This window comes from Heteronotia binoei, chromosome 9 (genome assembly GCF_032191835.1).
Source record: "Heteronotia binoei isolate CCM8104 ecotype False Entrance Well chromosome 9, APGP_CSIRO_Hbin_v1, whole genome shotgun sequence".
In the NCBI taxonomy this organism is placed as follows: Eukaryota; Metazoa; Chordata; class Lepidosauria; order Squamata; family Gekkonidae; genus Heteronotia; species Heteronotia binoei.
The window spans coordinates 18865101-18889277 of NC_083231.1; the positions used below are offsets into that span (position 1 = coordinate 18865101).

Below are 24177 nucleotides of genomic sequence, written 5' to 3' on the forward strand. Positions count from 1 at the left end.
TGGTTAAATAAAGCAAATCCTGGCAGAGTGCCATGTCTGCACAGGAACACAGAGCTGAAAATAAATGGAAGCGGACATGTTATTCTTATTTTGGAGTCTGTTTGTGCAGATTAATGCTAAGGATATATAAAATTCAGGAGACTGTATAGCATTATTATTTGGGTTTTTTTTTTTAAATACAAACAAACCCTGAACTGAGTGCTCTTTTTATCATCTTGACAGAGAAGAATACAGAAGGCTGCGTTACAGCCAGTTATCTGAAATACAAAGAAGAACCGTCCAAATTACTTTCTGGAAATAAGTTTCAAGAGCGCTACTTTGTTTTGCGGGAAGGAAGTCTTTTCCTTTACAAGGATGCGAAGGTACCAGTGCCTCTTTCAAGGCCTTTTAAAATCATGGCCAATTACGCTTTAAGCTTCTTCCCTTTAACATAGGAGGAAAACAACAAGGGCTTGACAAGTGACAGAGAATTTTTTTTTTTTTTACTGTTTGCTTGTGTGTTTGCAAGTGGGGGAAACAATTGGGTTTATGGCAATCCCTGTGTTAAAGCGAAGGTTTTTTGGTTTTTTTTAATGGATTTATGCAGCTTTGTTCCATGGTGTCCTTTAACGCAGCATTTCATTCAAATGTACTTGAGCAGAATGCAGACTGTATTGCCAACACTTTTTTTTAATAGGGTTCTCACTTAACATGTGGGATTTGAATGGAGCCTGTTTGTTTAGGCACAGAATGACTGTTTAGTTCCTTACCCACTGCATACAACACCATCGGTGAGTCTCGCCAAACTAAAGCAAAAGACAGAGAGGGATCCCATCGGGGAGGTTTACAGTGAGACATCCAGATACAAAGCGGCAGCCGTAGAAAAGGGGGAAAGCGTCCCAACGTGAAAAACACCGCAAGGCAATGCAGTCGATCAAATGGTTAAGAGAGTTATAGCACGGGAGTCGTTCAGACAGGATTCGGAGTGCTGCGAGAAGGATTGAAGGGTTTTGTGTGAGTAGCCCCATGGCACAATAGCGTTGGTGATTGAGTGTCAAGCGCAGTGGAAAGGAAGGAAGAATAACCCGAATTCAGCAGGGTCCATTTGTAAAAGTCAGTGGGAAACCGAAGCAAATTAACCTGAGAGTGGATCTGCTAGCCTAGAGATGCGTTTTTCAAGACAGTTTAACCAACTTGATTATCACTGCTGGACAAAGACTTGTCCCACCTCCGTGTCCCCCCATCACATGTTCTTCTAATAATAGGGAAGGGGGGGTTCTACATTTTCAAAAGCCTTACCTTCTAGATATGGTTCGCCCCAGTGAATGGATTTCAAGTAAAGGGTCAAGCAGATGCCATGGGTTGGATATTACAAATCTTTGGCACTTAACTGTGGTGCTTTCCACAGTGCAAGGTTTCTCCCTTTGACAGATGAAGGTGTCTGGCGTCATACAAAGGTGAAACCATTGGGACCCAACCCGTGAACAGAATCAAGGCCAGAGCTTCTGCAGAAGTTTCATCCCATCAAATTTCAGCTACGCATGCTGCTACTCAAACAAAAAAATGGGTCGAAGAGGGCTTTCCGTGCACAAGATTTTCCTTGAGAAGGTGTTTGTGCTGTTCTTCCAGCGTGAAAATTGAGCTTTCAGTCTCTCCAAGGAATATATTAAACCAGGGTCCAGTGTGGGAATACTCCAATCTCAAATCCAAGGGGTTTTTTTTGTTTTGTTTTTTAAATCAGGTGAAAGAAGCTGAAATGAGCACTTAGGCTTTGGTTGGAGACTGAAACACTGCTCTGCTGACTAGAGCTGGGCACGAACCAGTTCACGAGCCAGTATTCAGCATGAACTTGACCCGGTTTGAAGCCCCCAGACTGAGGTACAGGGAAGACGCCTTCTCTGAACATTTCCCAAACTTTTGTCTGGTTCAGTTCAGCTGTTCGAGCCATTTAGACCTAACAGCTGAGTAGTGCAGGTCCGCAGCTCATCTGTTAGCCGGGGTGGAATTCTAGCAGGAGCTCCTTTGCATAGCTCAAAAGTAGAATTTTTGCTCACAAGACTCCACAGCTTAGAAGGAATATTGGCAGTGCCTTAAAGGCACAGAGAGGCCTTGAAGCTGTGGGGCCAGCAAAGATAGCCCTGTCTAGGGGTGGAATTCTAGCAGGAGCTCCTTTGCATATTAGGCCACACACCCCTGATGTAGCCAATCCTCTGAGAGCTTACAAGGCTCTTTTTTTTTGTAAGCTCTGGGAGGATTGTCTACATCAGGGGTGTGTGGCCTAATATGCAAAGGAGTCCCTGCTAGAATTCCACCCCTGGCCCTGTCCTTCTTTGGAGGAGCCTTCTCCTACAAGCAGTAGATCTGGCCTCTACATGCCAGTTATTTTGCCCATCAGCTGTTTGTTGGGGTCTGCATTCCTTCAAATAGTAAAGGGCCATTGTCGTCTCCCAACTCTAAATGCCAGGTCTTTTCATAGATAAGAGTGGCCTTTTACAATTTAAGGGACCCATGTGCTGAGAAACAGCTCTCCTTCCCCTCCTGTTAATTCTGCATGGATGTAGTAGAGCAGATTGTTGTTTTTATTAAACATTGGGATTATCGTTCCTGCATTTCTGGAACAACAACAATACTAGTAAAGTCTATAAAGGCAGCGTATAGGGCAGAGGTGCTGTTAGAGGAATATTTGGAAATAAGATGGTCCAATACTACACAATGATCCAGAGTGGAACAACCCGGTCTAAACCCAGCCTGTTCTTCTCTCAGGATGTTATTACACTCAATCCACTCCCACAGTTTCTCTTTAAGATGGCTGGCGTATAACTTGCTTAGGATACTTAAAAGACTGATGGGTCTATAGTTATTTGGGTCATTTCTGTCTCCTTTCTTATGAATAGGTACAATAATTCCAGTATCCCAGCCCGAAGGTACTAGTATTTAATGAGGAGGAGGGAGGGACGGTGGCTCAGTGGTAGAGCATCTGCTTGGGAAGCAGAAGGTCCCAGGTTCAATCCCCGGCATCTCCAAAAAAGGGTCCAGGCAAATAGATGTCAAAAACCTCAGCTTGAGACCCTGGAGAGCTGCTGCCAGTCTGAGAAGACAATACTGACTTTGATGGACCAAGGGTCTGATTCAGTATAAGGCAGCTTCATATGTTCATATGTTCAATGCCCCTCCTGACTTCCCAATACGGAATTAAAAAACTAATTTCTTAAGTCCTCTCCCTATTGAAGAGAACTCTGGACCCTGATCTAGGAGCTTGCATGGGCTCAGTTTCCATATGGCAATTATGTAAGACAAATAATTGTAGTTAATGAACACTCTGTAATGTTAAAACTGTTTTGATTAGCAGCCTTTCGACAAAATGTCTTGAATGTGTGCCTTCTGTAAAAAAAACAAAACCCTGAAATATTTTATGTCAATTTGAAACTTGGGGGAAGGAGGGCAGTCCTTTTAAGCGATCTAGCAAGGCACGTGTTAATATTATAACTGTTAATCACATTTTTCAGTAAAATCTTCAAACTGTGTCCCTTAATTGGCACGACCTCTGGGCATCAAAAATGATATCTGTTTGTTTCATAGTAGAATCTAAATTCGGTACATTTGCCAAGTATAAATTGGCACCTTTAAAACTCGTGCACACGAAACTGTGTGCATGAATGAAGCCTTAATTAGCGCTTTGGCAAGTGTTTATCACTGGATTAGTTTCCTAGGTTGCTTTTGAATTTTGCATTAAGTTGTTGCCATTCGTATCTCCCCCCCCATCCCCTCCTCCGATGTTTCACCTTTTTATAGTGTTGTGTGTATATGTGCAAGACGAAGGACTAGAAAAGCGTTTTTCTTAGTGTTTAAAGAATTAAAACTCCTAAAACAACCGAAGCCTGTTAAAAATACATGAATCATTTGGAATTCTCACATCAGCTGCTTTAAGGATGGATCTGTGCTTTACAAAGAAGTTACAGCTGCTGTTGAAAATCCCAGCATCGAAGTCCTGTCCCTGTACACTGTAATGCTTAGCTAAATTATTTTTTTTAAAGGTAAAGGTAGTCCCCTGTGCGAGCACCAGTCATTTCCGACTCTGGGGTGACGTTGCATCACAATGTTTTCATGGCAGACTTTTTACAGAATAGTTTGCCATTCCCCGTAATGTCATAGAGCCCCATGGCACAGAGTGTTAAAGCTGCAGTACTGCAGTCCTAAGCTCTGCTCACGACCTGAGTTCGATCCCCAGTGGAAGCTGGGTTTTCAGGTAGCCGGCTCGAGGCTGACTCAGTCTTCCATTCTTCTGAGGCTGGTAAAATGAGTTCCCAACTTGCTGGGGGAAAAGCGTAGATGACTGGGGAAGGCAGTGGCAAACCACCCTGTAAAAACTCTGCCGTGAAAACGTTGTGAAAGCAATGTCACCCCAGAGTCAGAAATGACTGGTGCTTGCACAGGGGACCTTTCCTTTCCTTGCTATTGCCTTCACCAGTCATCTACACTAGTTGAACTTAGCTGTGTTCAGAAGTCATCATTGTTTGGTGCTTTATTTCCCTGGCAGAAACAGAGAAGTGGTGAGAGAGCAAGACAGTATGTAAGCTGAACAAAATATGTAATGTTTGCTTTACATGGAAGCCAGTGGGTTGCTAGGGAATACCCCTCTGCATATCACACTTTATCCAATCAAGTCTACTGTTTCCTCTCAGCTTCTGAAATCAACTTTCAGAAGGCTTTCATGGCTGGAGTTCATTAGTTGTAGATTTTCCAGGCTGTATGGCCATGGTCTTGGCATTGTAGAACCTGACATTTCGCCAGCAGCTATGACTGGCATCCTCAGAAGTGTAACACAGAAGGCTAGAGTTCTCTCTGTGTCAAAATGAGAAGAAGTTGGTAGGCAGGTAATTTATATCAGGAATTATAACCCACCTTCCTGAATAGATATAAATTATTTGTCTACCATCTTCTTCTCACTTTGATACAGAGAGAATTCTAGCCTTCTGTGTTATACCTCTGAGGATGCCAGTCACAGCTGCTGGTGAAACATCAGGTTCTACAATGCCAAGACCATTGTCATACAGCCTGGAAAATCTAAAACAACTAACATCTTTATAAAGTTTATGTCTCTAGTACCTAGTGTTACATTTTATGGCACGCATGGCCTGGCCTGACAAAGTGACGTTTATGTCAGATCCGGCCTTGGTAAAAAAATGAGTTTGACACCTCTGCCATAGATGAAAGGGGTTCCCATTTGTGGAGAATGGCTTCCTCATCGCCCCAGCCCTGGCGGTGCCCTGTATGTCCTCCAAAATGCTGTTTTTAGGTAGACAAGGGACCCCTCGGAGCAGAACAAGGAAGGAGTTGGAGGCCTGCCACAGAACTGAACATAAGAACATAAGAGAAGCCATGTTGGATCAGCCAACAGCCTATCCAGTACAACACTCTGTCACACAGTGGCCAAAAAACCAGGTGCCATCAGGAGGTCCATCAGTGGGGCCAGGACACTAGAAGCCCTCCCACTGCTGCCCCCCTCAAGCACCAAGTGGGAAACAGCTGAAATCTCTTGCTTCCATCCATGGAAATCCTTTGTGGGCACACCTTAAGAACTCTATGTGGACTTGACAGTTTTCACAGTGCCACATTTCCAGTCTCCTCTCTGGCTTCCCTTCTCTTTTTCATTTGGGGTTATCCCTTCCCACCTTTTGTAATATATTGCTTGTTTCAGACATGACGGACACAAGTCATCCAAAGCCAGTTATGTCAGTATGGCTATTACACTTAGTTCCTTATGCATGATATTACATTAATTGCCCCAAAATGCTATCATTAGGTTCCTAAGCTATCGCTTTAAAGCTCTTTCACTTGCGCATACCAAGATTAATAAGTATATTTCTTTTGCATGAATGGGCACTTTTATTACTGCAGCAGAACTGAGTTAGGAATCTTTTTTTTTTAAGTATTGTAAGGAAAATTAGCCACAATATACCAAGGAAACGGGGAACTTGGAAACGAGTTGATTGGGCCAAGAAGGATGTGATACCAGTTACCGTATGTGGAATTTTGGACTCAAGCATCTTTCATTCCAGGGCACACTCAAGAAATGGTATTGGATTGGATAAACATATGGAGCAGACAGGGCTGGCCCTAGACTGTCTGGCACCCTAGGCAAGGCTAACTTCTGGCATCCCTCCTGCAGTGATAATGTTCCCGAATCACATGGGGAACCCGCAGAAGGCTGGCACCCTAGGCAATCACCTAGTTTACCTAGTGGCAGGGCTAGCCCTGGGAGCAGAGGTCCATCAGTGGCTATTAGCCACAGCGTATGGATGGAACTCTTCTGTCTGGGGCAGTGATGCTCTGTATTCTTGGTGCTTGTGGGGGGCAACAGTGGGAGGGCTTCTAGTGTCCTGGCCCCACTGATGGACCTCCGGATGGCAGCTGGTTTTTTTTGGCCACTGTGTGACACAGAGTGTTGGACTGGATGGCAGGCCCGTTGCTACAGCGGGGCCTGAAAGGGGCCAGGCCCATCCTTTCAAACCCCCTTCCAAATATAGGGCCCCTCCATTGGAGGGGGCCCCAATCTGTCCCCTTTGTTCACCATCACTCTGAACAAGTAGTAGAATCGCTGCTGTTCTTTTTGCTTTTTTCCCCCTCTCCCCTTCCCTAACACACCTTGCAGAGTCAAGAGCTGTCTCTTTGAGAGATGGACGTATCAGAAAGGGGTGGGGGAAGCAGAGCTGTTGTGACTGTCCAGGCAAAGGGAGATTAGTTTGTGGAACAAAAAGCAGCTTACAGTGCCGAGAGTCCTGGGCTGCCACACCGGGTGCCCCCCTCGCCCCCCAAAACAAAAAATCCTGCTGTGGGCCCCACCAAACATGAAATCCTGGCTACGGCCCTGCTGGATGGGCTATTGGCCTGATCCAACATGGCTTCCCTTATGTAGGAAGTTGAGCCTGCCATCAGGGGTCCTTAGATTCTCAGTGGATCTGGCTCATCTTCAGAAAGGATGATAGGTTGTGCCAAGATGATACTGATTTGTAGCGCAACCCTAAACAGAGTTAACACCTTTCTAAATCCATTAAGTCTGTGGGCTTAGAATGGTGTAACTTTGCTTAGGACTGTGTTGTTAACCTGCCATATCCTTGGAGATATAGATCAGTGAGGACAAACGATTCTCTTACAGCGTAGGCGTTCGGCTTAGAGGAAAGTGCTGGTTTTTTACTGATGCATACAAACAACAATCTTCAGCTTTCTTCCTCCTACAGATTGTCTGGTTTCTCTTCCACCCGCTTGTAAAAAAATATTTTTTTTTACTTTCCAGCAATTTCAATTCTGATTTTGCCATCTGTCCTCTTTTGCTTGGGCAGCCAGCCCCTTTTTTGTTTGTTTGTTTGTTTTCTTTTTTAAAAAAATCTAAAACTCATTCATCTTATATTCCATTTAGCATTTACACAGTGCCTGATTTGTAAAAATGCACATCCGTTCTTAAAGGTTGTAATTTTAGATTGGAGAGGAAAGGAAGGTGGTGATGACACGGTTCCCAGCCAGTCAGACCTGTGCAGGAGAATAAATATGCCTGACAGGAAGGGAGTGAATGCACTTTTTAAAGTCGTATTCATGGGTGTTTTACTGTACCTTTTGTATGCACCCTATATTTTGTATGACCTTTAAAAGGAACTTCCAAGATTGAAGTGCTTATGTTTTACAGCTCTGCACTTCTCAGTTCTTGCCAGCTCCTATTTTTCCACTCACCTTTAATCACTATTATTCAAAAGTAAGCCTGCACATAATTGCCTTTGTACCCTTTTTTTTCTCAATAGTAACCGGCTATAAGCAAAGAATAAAAGTAGCCAGGTTTCAGCCTTCGATCTGAACTGGGTCTTTGGCACAAAGAGTTGCCGCTACTTGCTAATGGGATTTTAAATGAAAGCCGCCTTTAGGAAAATGGACGTCTGAAAGAGAAACTGAGATGGGGCTTCTTAACACAGTTCTTGTTTGTGTGCAGTTTCCCCCTCCCCCATCTAAACTCAGTAATTCCTGCTTTTCACAGAGCATGAAGCCCGAGAAAGTGCTGCCGGTGAAATCACTGAAGCTTTATCTGGGAGTGAAGAAGAAAATGAAGCCACCGACAAAGTAAGAAAAGTGGGAGACTGCTTCTCTTTCTTTACAGCCAGAAGTGTTGGTGTCCCTTCAGGACCGGCTTGCCCACTAGGCAAACTAGGCAGTTGCCTAGGGTGCCGGCAGGGCAGGGGCGTCAAATTCAGCCTTCCCCTCTTCCCGCTAGGCAGGCACCTAGTATGCCTGCTCCCCAGCCTCCTCTTCCCTTCCTTCCCCAACCCAGATCTATTTCAATGCCCAGAATGGCAGTTGAGTGCCGCACTCCCGAGCTATCAAAAGTCGCCCCCCCGCCAGTCAGCTGATCGCCGGGTAAAACCAGGCACCACGCTCACTAAGCACTAAGACAGAAAGAAAGGGTTACCAGGGCTTTTTTTTGTTGCAGGAACTCCTTTGTATATTAGGCCACACCGCCCTGATGTAGCCAATCCTCCAAGAGTTTACAGGGCTGTTATTATACGGCCTAGTGTAAGCTCTAGGAGGATTGGCTACATCAGGAGGGTGTGGCCTAATATGCAAAGGAGTTCCTGCTACAAAAAGCCCCAGACATTATGAATAACAAATATGACTTTATAGTTATCATGTGAATTCCATAGCACATTCCTTCTTGCTTTTTAGTTTATACACAATAAGCATGGTTTGTTATCCCCCCCCCTTTTTTTTTTGCAGTTGGGGTGTAACGCTGTGTTCTGAAAAGCACCACTGGTATGTAATCAGCACCAACATGATTTCCTATCCCCTTTCTTATATCATGAAATCTCTGGCTCGCTTTCCGTTAAGGGAGGCTTAATGTTTCTTAGCGAACGACACCGGTTCAGGAATGTTATCATATGCACGAACCCATGGATTGTTTTTTTAAAAACAACTGATTGGTTTGTACAGTTGGAACCTATGCCTGCCCTATAGATGATTCTTTGAATTCTGTCCTTACAAACAGTTTGCTGAACTTCAACAAACAATTTGCTGAATTTCAGAAATGCAGTCATTTAGCAAGACTTCTCAGTAGACATTCGAGATCTGATCAACTGCACTGCAGTTGGGTGTCCAATATTTCCTAAGGAACTGAAGGAATAAAACCTCACTTGCTTGCGGGACTTCCGGGGTTGGAAAACGCTGAGCTGAACTGCTTCTCAGAAGGGGAGCAGGCTGGAACTTCTGTTCGGGGTAGTGGAAGGCCTACTGCCTACTTTTCTCAGTCAGAGATCAGTCCAAGATATGCACAGGAAACTTTGAGGAGATTTACCTTGGCTAAAAGGGAGTCCCGGGGGGGGGGGGCTCCTTTGAGGGGTCTCTGGAGACAAGTTGCATTTTCATCATCTGCAGAAGTTTCCAGAGTTTGCAGAAGTTTATTTATTTGACATAAGCTTGACAGGATCCTAATCTTCTTTGATACTACTAAACATCTAAAGCTACACAAGCCCGGTGTTTATCTGGATAACTACAGAAAAGGTACAGATCGCTATCTTTCATTCCAGGACTAATTAAAGTTAAACAAAATAAAATCAGAAGGTGGGAAATTGAAATCTAGAAAGCTTGGAAGAAGAAGGGGAGAAGGGGCAAAATTTGGACTTTGTAAATTTAAAGGACAGTGCTAGAAAGTGGAAAGGAATTTATTGTTTGGTCTAGTTGCAGTTTCTGAGAAAAAGCCCCAGCATCATAGAATTGCAGCTCTCACAGTCAACACAGGAAATGCATCAAGTATCATGAGATCTCTCTACCAGCGAAAACAGGATTTGGTGGCAAGTAAAGCAGGAAGCATTTGGAGGAAGATCCTGAAGGGACTAGAAATATGTATGACTATATGTATAGAGTGAACTTACTTTATGCCCAAAAACATAATCTACCAAGTGATGTGGTTATAAGATATATGACAAAAGAAATGGTAGGAAAGATCATGAATAAAAACTTTGAAAAGACATTGATAGTGGGAGGCAGCAGAGTAAGAATTATGAAGGAGTTGCCAAGACAAGTGATAAATGACAGAACAACATATAAGAAACTGACAGAAAAATTACGGGACAATGAAATGAGGTATAGATGGATAATACCTGAAGGTTTGAGCTTTGAACTTCAAGGAAAAAGGATTACAGTTACAAACACACAGGAACTGCGTAGATTTTGTGAAGAACATAAAAAATTTGCACCATGATGGATTACAGATTATTATCTTGGAATGTAAATGGACTAAATTCACCACAAAAAAGAAAGGCAACGTTTCATTGGATTAAAAAGCAAAATTGTAATATAGTTTGTTTACAAGAAGTACATATCAAACAAAAGGATTATAAATTTCTATAGAATAAGCAATAGGGACTAGAATTTCATTCATTGGCTGACCAGAAGAAAAGGGGAGTAGTTTTTTATATTAAACAAGAATTGGAGCCAAAATTAGTGTTTAAAGATAAAAATGGAAGATTTGTAGCAGTAGAAATAATATTAAATGCAAAAAACCCCCCGTTATTGGGACTGTATGCACCAAATGGAGCAAAGGATGCTTTTTAAAAAAACATTATACAACAATTTGATGAAGTGACATATGATCAAGTTTTGATAATGGGGGACTTTAATGGAACAATCCAGAATACACTGGATAGGTCTGGGGAAAAAAAAATAATAAGGAAGGAAAATTGCCAAAGTCTTTTTTTGAATTGGTCAAACAAGAAAACCTGGAAGATACATGGAGAAAATTTAACCCTGAAGTACGGGACTATACCTTTTTTTCAGCAAGACATAATATTTTTCCAGAATTTACATGTTGTGAGGCACTAAGGATTTAGGCCTTATAACAAAGAAAATAGAGATTTTACCTAAAATAGGGGTTGATCATAACCCAATAATGTGGATTACAAAATTGTCTAAAAAGTCGAGAAGATGGAGATTAAATGATTTACTACAGAATAAAGAAATAGTGACATCTTTAGAAAATGAAGTTAAAGTTTTCTTCCAAATAAACGATAAAGAAGATATAGAATTTCAGACAGTGTGGGATGCTTATAAAGCAGTAATGAGAGGAATATTGATTACATTGAATAATAAAGACAAGAGGGAAAAAGAAAAACAGATGTTGGACATTCGAAATGAAATAAGGAAAAAAGAAGGGGAACTGAGAAAAAGACCAGGAAAAAAGAAAATTATGAGGGAGATTACAATATTACAAACACAAATGAGACATTTGTTAAATAAAGAACTGGAATGGAATCTGAAAAGATTACAGCAGAAATCTTTTGAGGGTGCAAATAAACCTGGAAAGTATTTGGCCTGGCAACTGAAAAAAAAAGACAGAATGTAAAATTATTAATAAAATTGTGGTTAATGGAAGAGAGTTGGTAGATCCGGAAGGAATAAAAAGAGATTTTTTTAAGTACTATGCCAAATTATTTAAGGGTGTTAAAATAAAGAAAGAAAAGATGGAAGCGTATTTACAAAATATTAAAATAACACCCTTAATAGAAAATATGAAAAAAAAGTTTTGAATGATCCAATTGAAAAAATAGAAATTGAAGCAGTGATTAATGAAATGAAAAATGGAAAGGCACCTGGGCCAGATGGATATACAGCTAAATTTTTAAAAACCTTCAAAGAGGAATTAATACCGAAACTTCAGAAATTGATGAACATTATAAGAATAAAAGGGAAAATACCAAATACATGGAAGGAAGCTGTTATTTCATGATTCCAAAAGAAGATAGAGATGTCATGAATGCAAAAAATTGTAGACCAATTTCACTATTAAATAATGATTATAAAATATATACAAGAATATTGGCAGAACGGCTTAAACATCTTTTGATAAATTTTATAGAGGATCAAGCGGGGTTTCTTCCCAAAAGGCAAATAAGAGACAATATTAGAACTGTTGTAAATATTGTGGGATATTATGAAAGGCATCCAGAAAAGGAAGTTGTATTATTCTTTGCGGATGCAGAGAAAGCATTTGATAATTTAAACTGGGACTTTATGTTTGCAGTAATGGAGAAAATGGAGTTGGGGAAAACTTAATATATACTAAACAATGTGCAAGGCTATGTATAAATGCAGATCTCACAGAAGATATGATAATTAGCAAAGGTAGAAGACAAGGCTGTCCGCTTTCCCCACTGTTGTTTATAATGACTCTTGAAATCTTACTGATGCAAATCCAAGAAGACAAAGAAATAGAAGGATTAAAAGTAAAATTATTTACTTATAAATATAGGGCATTTGCAGATGATATAATGTTTATAAATGAAAATTCCATACAAGTAACACCTTTGTTGTTAGTCAAAATACAAGAATATGGAGAACTGGCAGGACTTTATATTAATAAAGAAAAATCAAAACTTCTATGTAAAAATATGCAAGTAAGCAAACAAAAGGAACTACAGAAGCTAACGGGTTGTGAAGTTACCTCTAAGGTAAAATATTTGGGTGTGGAGATAACAATGAAGAATATTGATTTGTTTAAAAACAATTATGAGAAGCTATGGCGTAAAATGGATGAAGATATGATAAAATGGAATAAACTTAATTTGTCATTGCTTGGCAGAATAGCTGCAATTAAAATGAATATTCTGCCAAGAATAATGTATTTGTTTCAAACTATTCCGATTGTGAAAGACAGTAATTTAATAAATGGCAAAGGAAAATTTCAGACTTCGTGTGGGTTGGGAAGAAACCAAGGATCAAAATGAAAATTTTAACAGATGCAAAAGAGAGAAGAGGATTTCAGTTACCAGATTTAAAACTATATGATGAAACAGTTTGTTTAGTGTGGATAAAAGAATGGGTGACACTGTTAAACAAAAACCTCTTAGCATTGGAAGGTAATGAAATAAATTTGGCTGGCACGCTTATATGTACTATGGGAAAAAAGATGGATGGTTTTTTCTCTCGCCATTATATAAGAAACAATTTGCTAAATACATGGACAAAATATAAGAAATATGGGGATGAGAGAAAACCATTATGGATAGTGCCAGCAGAAGTAATAAAAATAACAGCTGAGACAGGTGAAGAAAAGTGGTTGCCATATAATCAACTATTAAAAATACAAAGTGGCAAAATGGAATTGAAAACTGCTGAAGAGCTGAATAATAAATATGATTGGTTCCAAATGCAACAAATAAAGAGCTTGGTGGAAAATGATATTAAAACTGAAGGAATAAGAAAAGAGCAAACAGAAATGGGAAAACTTCTGCTTGGAGACAATGAAAAATTAATTTCAAAATTATATAAATTACTCTTAAAATGGTCTACGGAAGATGAAGTAGTGAAATCTCAAATGTTTAAGTGGGCAATTAATGTAAATAAAGAAATACAGATGGAAACTTGGGAATATTTGTGGAAGAATTCTATAAAGCTTTCGACGTGTCATAGTATTAAAGAAAACTGTTTTAAAATGATGTATAGATGGTATATGACTCCTAAAAAGTTGGCAAAGATGAACAATAAGATGCCAGATAGATGCTGGAAATGTAAAAAACATGAAAGTTCTTTCTACCATATGTGGTGGACTTGTGAAAGAGCAAAAAAGTATTGGCAGATGATTCAACAAGAAATGTCTAGGATCTTGGGATACGAATTTAAGAAAGTTGCAGAGACTTTTCTGTTGGGATTACAAATGGAAAAATTTCCAAAAGAAGATAGAACTATAATTTGGTACTTGCTTTCAGCTGCTAGGACATTGTATGTGCAGTTGTGGAAGCAAGAAAAAATACCAGAAAAATGGGATTGGTTTATAAAAGTTATGACATGGAGTGAAATGGACAAATTAACATGAATTTTAAGAGACTATGACTTAGAAGTTTTTAAGATAGAGTGGAAAAAGTTTAGAAGATATGTAGAAAAAGAGTGGAAAATAAAAGGACATTGGACAATTTTTGATAATGATTAAGTCTTAGAAGGAAGAAGAATATTAATCGTTTTTATTAGTTAAGGGTACCTTTCAATATTAGTATTTTAAGTAAATAACACTGGCAGGGGTCAAGTAACGGGGGAAGGGATGTTTAGAAAGTAATATATGGGATAGATAAAAAGAAGTTATTAATGATGTAAGAAACAGATATTGTTACTACATGTTACTAAATAAAATTGTTTTAACACCAAACCTCACTTGCTTGCACTAACAATCAGTGTTCCCTCTAAGCTGAGTTAGTGTGAGCTAGCTCACAGATTTTTAACCTCCAGATCATACATTTTTGTCTCACTTCGGATAGGATGACCCCCAGAGCACACTAATTTATGCAGTAGCTCACAACTTTAATGCCAGGAGCTAACAAAGTTGAATTTTTGCTCACAATACTCTGCAGCTTAGAGGGAGCGTTGCTAACAATACTGATTTTTGTCTAATGTGTGTGCTAAGTATGATAGTATGCAGGGGTTGTTTTGTAGAAAAATAGGTGGTGGAGCTCATTAGCATAACTTATTAGCATATGCTGCCCCCCCCCCCAGCCAAAAACAACCTGACGCAAGGCTTGCTTGGGCTGGCTAGAGAACCAGCCAGCCCAAGCAGACTTCACTTTCCTGGGGCTCTCCTGGGTCACCCCCACCCCCAAATCAAAAGACCAGCAAGCCACCTGCCATCCAAAATCACATAAGAAGTGGAGAAAGGATGGCTTCTTCAGGGATTAATGAGGACTGCTAGAGGTGTGGCAAAGCTGGTGGCTGGCTGGCTGCTCATTCTCCTATTCCAGGGATTGTTATGCAGCTGCACCTACTATCCAGTGCACAAGGTAGCTGGGGAGGAGGAGGGGGAACCCTCAGAATGGTTCAGGAGCTGTGCTTCTCTGAGCTCCTGCTGAATCCAAGACCTGATAGTATGTATATGCTGCTGTGCGTATGGGACTCCTAGCAGCTGTCAGGCTAAAAAACAACAGTATACTGAGTCAAAATCAAAACACATCAGGACATCCATTAGTGATACTGTTATTGCCGCAAACCTCCAGCTTGCACTCTATCCCTTCCTGATGTCACTCAAGCCTCAAAAGCTTATTTCAACACTCACAAAACCAATGTCTAGAGCAGCATTGGATCATGGGTGGAAACATTGTATTCCCCCCCCCCCCTCAAAAATGCACCTACTGAAAACAAAATGGAAAAACCCAGGGCTTTTTTTGTAGTGAACTCCTTTGCATATTAGGCCACACTTCCTTGTAGCCAATCCTCCAAGAGCGTACAGGGCCTACTGCAAGCTCCAGGAGGATTGGCTACATCAGGGGTGTGTGGCCTAATATGCAAAGGAGTTCCTGCTACAAAAAAAGCCCTGGGAAAACCTGTTCAGTTCACGGACCAAGATGGTAGCAGTCTCTCCCTTCCCCGTCGCGGTTGGCAGGTCTTGATATGTCCTTAGGCAGGGATTGGAGTTGGAGCTCTGCAGATGGTGTTAGGAACTGACTACCCGCAGGCCAAGTAATATGTCCAGATAAAATCTACATCTCTTCCACCTCCTTTCTGCAACTGGATTGGCACTGCATATGTAGAATTCAGCGTGTGGCTACTGGACCTGAATTCATTTTGCTATTTATCTTATAGGTATTTATGTTGTGATGGACGGGATTCTCAGCTGGAATGGTTGAGCAGCCTTTTTATTGCGCAGGTACTATTGTTTTCTGTTATTCGTAATGAAGAAGCTCTGGGGTCTTGAATATAGATGTATGCTGTCATGTATGTGGTTATATATTTATGTGTGATTACACATTCTCTCTCTCTCTCTCTCTCATTAGAACAAAAATCAAAATATAAGCTTTGATACTTTCCAGGGGTGGAATTCTAGCAGGAGCTCCTTTGCATATTAGGCCACACACCCCTGATGTAGCCAATCCTGCAAGAGCTTACAAGGCTTTTTTTTGCAAGCTCTTGAAGGATTGGCTACATCAGGGGATGTGTGGCCTAATATGCAAAGGAGCTCCTGCTAGAATTCCACCCCTGTACCTTTCCAAATAAAATCTTAGCTGTCACACACTTAGCCATCAATTGAATTCTCCAAAATATCCGTAATTTGGTTTTGCAATATGTCCCATTTTATAGGTTGATTGTTTCCCCTTAGTTTAGACGCCTACTGGGCTTTATGGAGGCCCTCTTTTTCTTGGACACCGATGATGCTTGTGTGTTGATCACGCCTACAGCATATGAATTGATGCTTTGGTGAGAAGGTTTTGAACTTGACCTTTGAACTTGGTCATGAAGGTGAAATAAACGCGGGGCAGTTCCATTAGTTGGGATGAGTAAATTTCCTGAATCACCTTAAAAATTTTGTGAACATGCAAGCATTGGCTCCTGGATGTGTAATGGGTCAAGAGTCTTCTCAGAACTCTCAAAGAGAAGCCACAGTTCTAGTTCCTATGGAAACCACGATCAGATGTTTACAGGCAGGGGAGACCTCTCTGGGGGATGAGCGTGAGTAGTGTCATACTAAAGAGGTTCGTGGACTATCGATAACAGATGCATAAAAGTCACACTCATACGTAGCTTAGCAACTCTGTTCTACTCCTGTTGACACAAGGGCCTCAAGGAATAATCTGTTAAAACTTCTAGAGGCAAAAATGGGAACTAATGGCTCAGCAATCACACACCAACTACTGAAATACAGCCTGATGGAAGCAATTCATACCTTTGGGGGAGTTTAATTTAGCGGTAAAATGCATTTTTCCTCATCCTCCTTCAATATCCTTCTACATAAACCGTTTTTTTTTTTCATTTCAGTCCTCCCACTTTTGATGGTGCTGCTTTCTCAGGCAGTGGGAGGGCGCTTTTGTTTTTGTGGTCACTATGCCATTTTTACAAGCTGGTATCTTCACAAATTAGCAATTAATGGCTGAAGTAATGAGAAACATCTGACTCGTTCCCCGGAAGAAAAGCTGGTTTTGCTCTAATTTGGGAACAAGTAATAACGCACTGCCGTGAAAATGCCGCTGCTGGTGTTCTGATAGAGTGCCGTATAACCTCAGCTTAAATTAGTGTCCCGTAAGAATTCGACGTTGGTCTGAAATGTATTTTTCACCCGCATTGTGGAATGAGGGAAATTTCTGTGTATGAGTCCATGAAAACGGACTATTCGGAGTCTAATTCCCATAATGGTCATTATCAGAATTACAACGCACTCTTCCTGTACAGATGCTACCACCTCTGGAGGATTGGCTTAATAGCCAGTATTGTTTGGCTGAGCAGAATAACTGGAGCCCAGATGTTAGCAGTCACTCTGAATTAATATTCAGCCATTTCTTTAATACTGCCAACATCTGTGCATTAATTGATAGTGCATTGCAGCTAAAAGGGAAAGAAAGAGAACTTACGAGTTTCCCTTTCATCGCATGTGAAATATATTTAGAAGAAGAAGATGAAGATATTGGAATTATATCCCGCCCTCCACTCCGAAGAGTCTCAGAGTGGCTCACAATCTCCTTTACCTTCCTCCCCCACAACAGACACCCTGTGAGGTGGGTGGGGCTGGAGAGGGCTCTCACAGCAGCTGCCCTTTCAAGGACAACCTCTGCCAGAGCTATGGCTGACCCAAGGCCATTCCAGCAGGTGCAAGTGGAGGAGTGGGGAATCAAACCCGGTTCTCCCAGATAAGAGTCCGCACACTTAACCACTTCACCAAACTGGCTCTCCAGTTTAGCTGCTCGACTACCTTGGTAGGATGGCAAAAATACTTAGTAGTGTGGCTGCAGTGTCATATGATAAAGCCTTCTATGACGCCTTTGGTACTGGTGGTTATCTTCAAACCAGGCTCCAAAGTTACCAGTTCTTTCTCCATGCCTCTCTTCAGGATGATGTACTATGTCCACTATTGTTTAATATAGCTGGAAAGAGTCCAGGAGTTCTGAGTCTAAGCCAACTGGAGTATTTCATTCTTCCATCTTGTAGACCCTAATAGGCAGGGCCAGCCCTAGTGCGCTTGATGCCCCAGGCGGATTAAGTGCCTGCCCCCCCCCCCCCGCCCATGCTTAGAGGAGCACCACTTGCCAGCTTCCTGCTTTCCCACTTCGGTGGGAAAGCTTTCCCACTTTCGGTGCGCATCGTGTTCTCTTAACAGAAGGGAAGGGAGAGCGAAGACTCTTCCTGCTATCTATTAAGAGAATGTGATGCCTGCTGAAGTGGGAAAACAGGAGACTAGCGTCACTTTTCTTTGCACGCTGGGGGAGGGGGAAGGTGGCCTGCCCACCACCCCAGTCCCCCCTGGTATGCTCAAAGGAGTGACATTAGTCTCCTACTTTCCTGCTTCAGCAGGCATCACGTTCTCTTAATAGACGGCAGGAAGAGGCTTCGCTCCCCCCTCCCTTCTGGAACAGGAAAGGAGGAATGAGTGAAGCCTCTTCCTGCCATCTATTAAGAGAATGTGATGCCTGCCCAATGGGTAAGCAGGAGGCTGGCAGGCGGTGCTCCTCTAAGCACACCAGGGGGTAGCCTGCCCCCGCCTCCCTAATTGCCGTTGTTGCCGCCGTGAATTGGCGACCACAGCAAAGCAATCAGGCCTTTGTCTTGGGTGCCAGGAGTGGGGGGGAGAGCACAATTGGATGCCCCCCTCCTGGCCCTCTAGGCAAATGCCTAATTTGCCTAGTGCATGGGCCGAAGCTGCCTATAGGGATTTTTTTCCCGCTGTGGAATTGCTTTTATCTTTGTGGATTTGCAGCTTCTTCCATTTCCCTCATGGTGATTCTTTCTCTCTGTGGAAAGGAGGCATCCCAGAAAGGATACTTCCTACCATCTATTCTTAGAGACAGGCCTTGATGCCTCTCTAGAGTTGGGATCCCCTTTTGTTTCCACTCTTGCCTTTCTATGAGAGGGCAACAGCTTTAGTAGCGCTGTTGCTCAGACCCATCGCCCCTTGTGGCCTCCCTGTCTCGATCCCCCCCCCCTTCTTTCCTTTCCCTAATGCTGAGAGAGAGAAGAGTTTTACCTTTAAAAAGGAGATCCTAGCTTTACAAGGAACAGTGAGGTGCCCACACATCTGTAGAGAAGCCTGGCTGGGTTTCTTTATCCAAGAGCTTTTCAAGGATAGTAGCAGACTTGGTAGTATCCCGAGAACCCAAAAACTGATGAGAATTAAACTTTTCTAGGTTTTTTTTTTTTTTAAAAAGGACTCGCCATAATCCTTCCATCCATCAAGACGGCTAGCTGTGTTAGCCTGTCTGTAGCAGCAGAAAAGAGTCCAGGAGCGCCTTAAAGACAAATAAAATTTGTGGCAGGGTGGGAGCTTTTGTGAGTCACTGCTCACTTCTCCAGATACAGCCATATCTGAAGAAGCAAACAGTGACTCACGAAAGCTCATGCCCCACCATAAACTTTGTTAGTCTTTAAGGTGCCACTGGACTCTTGTTCTTTCCTTCTATCCAGGGGTGGGATTCTAGCAGGAGCTTCTTTGCATATTACGCCACACACCCCTGATGTAGCCAATCCTCCAAGAGGTTACAAAAAAGGGCCTTGTAAGCTCTCGGAGGATTGGCTACATCAGGGGTGTGTGGCCTAATATGCAAAGGAACTCCTGCTAGAATTCCACCTCTGCTTTGCATGATAGGTCATATATACAGCCATTGCCTCCAGACTGTAGACTTGTATGTATTTAGCATAGTTTTCTTTTTGAGAGCCAGTCTGGTGGAATAGTTGTGTGTGAACTTTTACCTGAGAGAACTGGGTTTGATTCCCTGCTCCTCTACTTGCACGTGTTGGAATGGCCTTGGGTCAGCCATAGCTTTCACAGGAGTTGTCCTTGAAAGGGCAGTTGCTGTAAAAGCTCTCTCAGAGGAGATTGTGACCGCTCTGAGACTCTGGTCGTTTTCGCACTCACCTTCCGCCGGCGCGACCCCCCTCTTCACCACGCAGGATCTGCGCGGATTTCGCACTAAACGCTGCGGAGCAGCCAGAAAAGCCGGAAGCTCCCGTCGCAAAAGCCGCACAAACGCCAAACTGCTTTTTGGCGGTTTCAGTTTGAGCGGCTTTTGCGCCGGGAGCTTCCGGCTTTTCTGGCTGCTCCGCAGCGTTTAGTGCGAAATCCGCGCAGATCCTGCGCGGTGAAGAGGGGGGTCGCGCCGGCGGAAGGTGAGTGCGAAAACGACCTCTGAGATTCAGAATATAGGGCGGGATATAAATCCATTTTCTTCTTCAGCTTCATATGTTCATATGTTGATGTTGTTGTTGTTGTTGTTGTTGTTGTTGTTGTTGTTGTTGTTGTTGTTGCTGTTGTTGTTCTTCTTCTTCTTCTTCTTCTTCTTCTTCTTCTTCTTCTTCTTCTTCTTCTTCTTCTTCTTCTTCTTCTTCTTCTTCTTCTTCTTCTTCTTCTTCTTCTTCTTCTTCTTCTCTTTTCAGACATGAAATATGGTCTGCATTCAATATTGTCCAGCTTGGCACATAAATATATCACCTTAATTTTGTGTATGCATTTTGCGCTCAGGCAATCTCTGTGACATACCATATGAAAAGAAAAATCTTCCCTCTACAGCACAGTAATATCTGGCCCCCGGATGGCAAAATAAGAAAGCGGTCTACAAGGAAGAATCCCACAGCTGGTGGCTTGTCCTTAATACCTATCCAGCATGAGAGAAGTCCTCAAAAAACTAAAGTCAATAATTTGGAAGTAAGTTACTGGCTCAGTTTGGTGGTCACTACTTGCGTTACTTATTTAAGTTTGTTTGCTTGGATCAGCTGATATGTAAATTTTAAACCAGTTGATACTGTAATGTAGACTTGTGTAGATAGATGATGAAGATGATGATGATATTGGATTTATATCTCGCCCTATACTCTGAATCTCAGAGTGGTCACAATCTCCTTTACCTTCCCCATCCCACACACGCAAAACAGACACCCTACGGAGTAGGTGGGGCTAAGAGAGCTCTTACAGCAGCTGCCCTTTCAAGGACAACTCCTACGAAAGCTATGGCTGACCTAAGGCCATTTCAGCAGGTGCAAAGTGGAGGCGTGGGGACTCAATCCTGGTACTCCCAGATAAGAGTTCACGCACTTAACCACTACACCAAACTGAACATTTCTTCCTATCAGCAATAGAGAGGGAAACCAACATTACAACCAAGGGAGGGCAGTTAAATTTGAGCCCAATAGCACCTTAGAAACCCAAAAGATTTTCAGGGTCTCATCAGATCTCGGAAGCTAAGCAGGGCCAACCCTGGCAAGTGCTTGGATGGGAGACCTCCTTGGAATAGCTTCCAAGGCTCTTTTTTGTAAGCTCTTGGAGGATTGGCTGCAGCAGGAGTGTGTGGCCTAATATGCAAAGGAGCTCCTGCTAGAATCCCACCCCTGATCAAATCATTAATCTGAATGTCCCCCATGCCCCAGTAAGAGTCGCCAGAGGTCTCCATGACATCCAAGTATAGGCACACACGCACAAAAATTTGCAAAAAATATCCCCCCAAAGATTTTCAGGTTCTGTGTCTGATGAAGGCAGCTGAAACTCTCAAAGACCGATTTCCCACTAAACTTACGCTGCTCTCACTCTCCTCCTCTCCACTGCTGGATTTCGCACAAACTGCCCCAACGAACTGAGTTGCTCCGCCTCTCTTCAGGTTCCCTCCGCAGCAGGCAGGATCCTCTGAAAACCGGTTTCTGTCTGGTGCAGAGGGAACTTGAAAAGGGGCGGGGCAACTCACTGGCTCAGGGCAGCTTGTGCGAAATCCAGCAGCAGCCCCTCAGGGAAAAGGAGCAACGAGACTGAAACAAGGTGAGTGGGAAATCGGTCAGAAGCTTATAAGCTGAAACTTTTACTGGTCCGTAAGGTGCTAATGGGCTTAAATCTGACTATTCTGGAAGGAAGGGTTCCCTGTGCAAGCACCAGTCGTTTCTGACTCTGGGGTGATGTTGCTTTCACAACGTTTTTACAGCAGACTTTTTGCGGGGTAGTTTGCCATTGCCTTCCCCAGTCATCTCCACTCCCCCCCCCCCAGTAAGCTAGGTACTCATTTTACCGACCTCGGAAGGATGGAAGGTTGAGTCAGCCTTGAGTCGGCTATCTGAAAACCCAGCTTCCACCGAGGATCGAACTCAGGTTGTGAGCAGAACTTAGGACTGCAGTACTGCAGCTTTAACACTCTACTGTTAACTAAACATGGCTACCCTCTGAAACAACCCAGGGAGAAGAATGTTAATTTATTCTCTACGCCATATGCTCATTTTTGAAATGATAAAATATTTTACATTTTTGTGAAACCTTTGGTTTGGTTGCTTGAATGTTCAGAAATCTATTTGGGGTTTTTTTTGTTGCTTTTAAGGTAAAAGTCTTATTTATTGGGGTGGGGGCACCCATTAGAATTACACGAAAGTCATTGTACTTCAGAAACTTTAATAGAGCCATCAGAGAATTCACATTTGCTCTCTGCCATATCTCTACTTATTCCCCAAAGGCCACCGCCGTTTTTGAAATGTATATCCTGAAATTGCAGTAAATAGGTCTAGTGGTAGATTAAACCTCATCTTGAGTTTAAGAACCATATATTGCTGTTATAATATTGTTCAACTTGAAGGAAAAAACGGGTTGGAACCATAGCAACGGAGCCCTACTTATCTTCTGGCAGACATTCTGGGTCTGATGGGATTTGTCTCTCCAACATACATGTCTTCCAAGATGAATCTTGAGTCCCGCAGGAGTGCAATTGTGTCTAGATGGGAGTGAGGGAAAATTTATAGCTTTATATGGGGACACGACAGATGGGCTTGTCTATGTAGATGTGATTCATATTTTGATGTGTCAATATGAGAATACAGAAGAAACTTTTCATTCATGATGAACGGCTGTTATGATAACAATATAAACTTCTATTGACTTTTACAAAGTCTTCATTCTCTTGCTCTCATTTATCTATGTGTTCTTTCACTATTCATCTTGTGCTTTTTCCTTACACAAGGCCAAAGTTGAACCTTTCATCCTTGAAGTATCTCAATTATCCCTTATTGTTCAAATACCATTGGAATTCTTCGTTTTCTGATGTCCCATGGGGTCCTCCTCTACTATGTTTTAAACTGGTTGAAAACTCAGAATTATTATGCACTAGACCTTTAGTCCTGGTTTAGCCCTGTCCCCAAGCTGACATTCTACACTAAAATCATAGAATCATAGAGTTGGTTTCTCTGGTTCTAGTGTAAAATGTCAGTTTGAGGACAGGGCCACACTAGGATTAGAGGTCTAGTGTGAAACTGGTCTGGCATATTCATCCATGCAAGGAGAGCTGAGGGACTCTTATCTTTTGGAACAACCTTACATTATGGGTGAGGAAACAGAGATCAGACTTCCCTAGCTCTGATTAAGGGAAGGGACCAGGGCAGGAGTTTTTTCAGGACCCCGTTACTGAAATAATTCAAACTCTGGAAACATTTTTTTGCTTGTTTGAGAGGTGCAGATTAAGTATGGAAACCTTGGACGTAGCATACCCATAGAATGGTTATTTTATGTTCACTTTAAAACCCATGAGTGATAGCTTCAACACTGTATTATGTCTGGCATTTAATTTTTTCCCCCTCATCTTCAATCAGAACTCAAAACTGGAACCTGAAGGTGAGCCAGCAGAAGACAAGAAGGGCTTGAAACAAAAAGTGTCACTGGTTGCCCAGTGCCTGGAGCTCAACGGTGACAGAGCTCGGAGCCGCGAAAGGAAACACCGGAGCCTGAACTTTTTAGAGAATGCAGGTGAAAACGCTGTGGACTTGCACCAAAACCCTGACAAGGAATCAAAGTCTCCGAAGAGAAGTGAGAACAAAGCCGACCAGCTCCCTCTGGAATCTTCTGACAAGCAGCTCCCAGCAAATGTTATCCAGGAACTCAGCACCATCCTGCAGAAGCACAAATCCTTCCACAAAGAAACTTAGCAGCAGTCCTGCAGGCTCGATGGTCTCATGAAATGAAATATATATATTTGCCAGTGTACAGTGTAAAGTCGGACCAGTGTATTTATATGTAAATTTGGATGTAAAAGAAATATGGATCTTCCCTATGAAGAAAGGTTGAAACGCTTGGGACTCTTTAGCTTGGAGAAACGTCGACTGCAGGGTGACATGATAGAGGTTTACAAGATAATGCATGGGATGGAGAAAGTAGAGAAAGAAGTACTTTTCTCCCTTTCTCACAATACAAGAACTCGTGGGCATTCAATGAAATTGCTGAGCAGACAGGTTAAAACGGATAAAAGG

At 42.3% G+C, this 24177-nt stretch overlaps 1 protein-coding gene across 1 annotated transcript; it reads left to right on the forward strand.

The window, feature by feature from the left end:
- The first annotated feature begins 210 nt into the window (after window positions 1-210).
- LOC132577505 (arf-GAP with Rho-GAP domain, ANK repeat and PH domain-containing protein 2-like) lies at window positions 211-23967 on the forward strand. The gene is made up of 6 exons (XM_060247296.1): window positions 211-362; window positions 8003-8085; window positions 8737-8772; window positions 15577-15640; window positions 20483-20617; window positions 23524-23967. Exons 2-6 carry the CDS (start codon window positions 8006-8008, stop codon window positions 23854-23856), a joined length of 648 nt encoding a protein of 215 aa, XP_060103279.1. The 5' UTR covers window positions 211-362; window positions 8003-8005; the 3' UTR covers window positions 23857-23967.
- Window positions 23968-24177: the final 210 nt, after the last annotated feature.

Coding starts and splice junctions, on each gene's coding strand:
- LOC132577505 (XM_060247296.1), top strand. CDS start 8,006: ATGAAGCCCGAGAAAGTGCTGCCGGTGAAATCACTGAAGCTTTATCTG. Junction 15,641..20,482: donor GCAGCCTTTTTATTGCGCAG/GTACTATTGTTT, acceptor TTCCCTCTACAG/CACAGTAATATCTGGCCCCC. Junction 20,618..23,523: donor CTAAAGTCAATAATTTGGAA/GTAAGTTACTGG, acceptor ATCTTCAATCAG/AACTCAAAACTGGAACCTGA.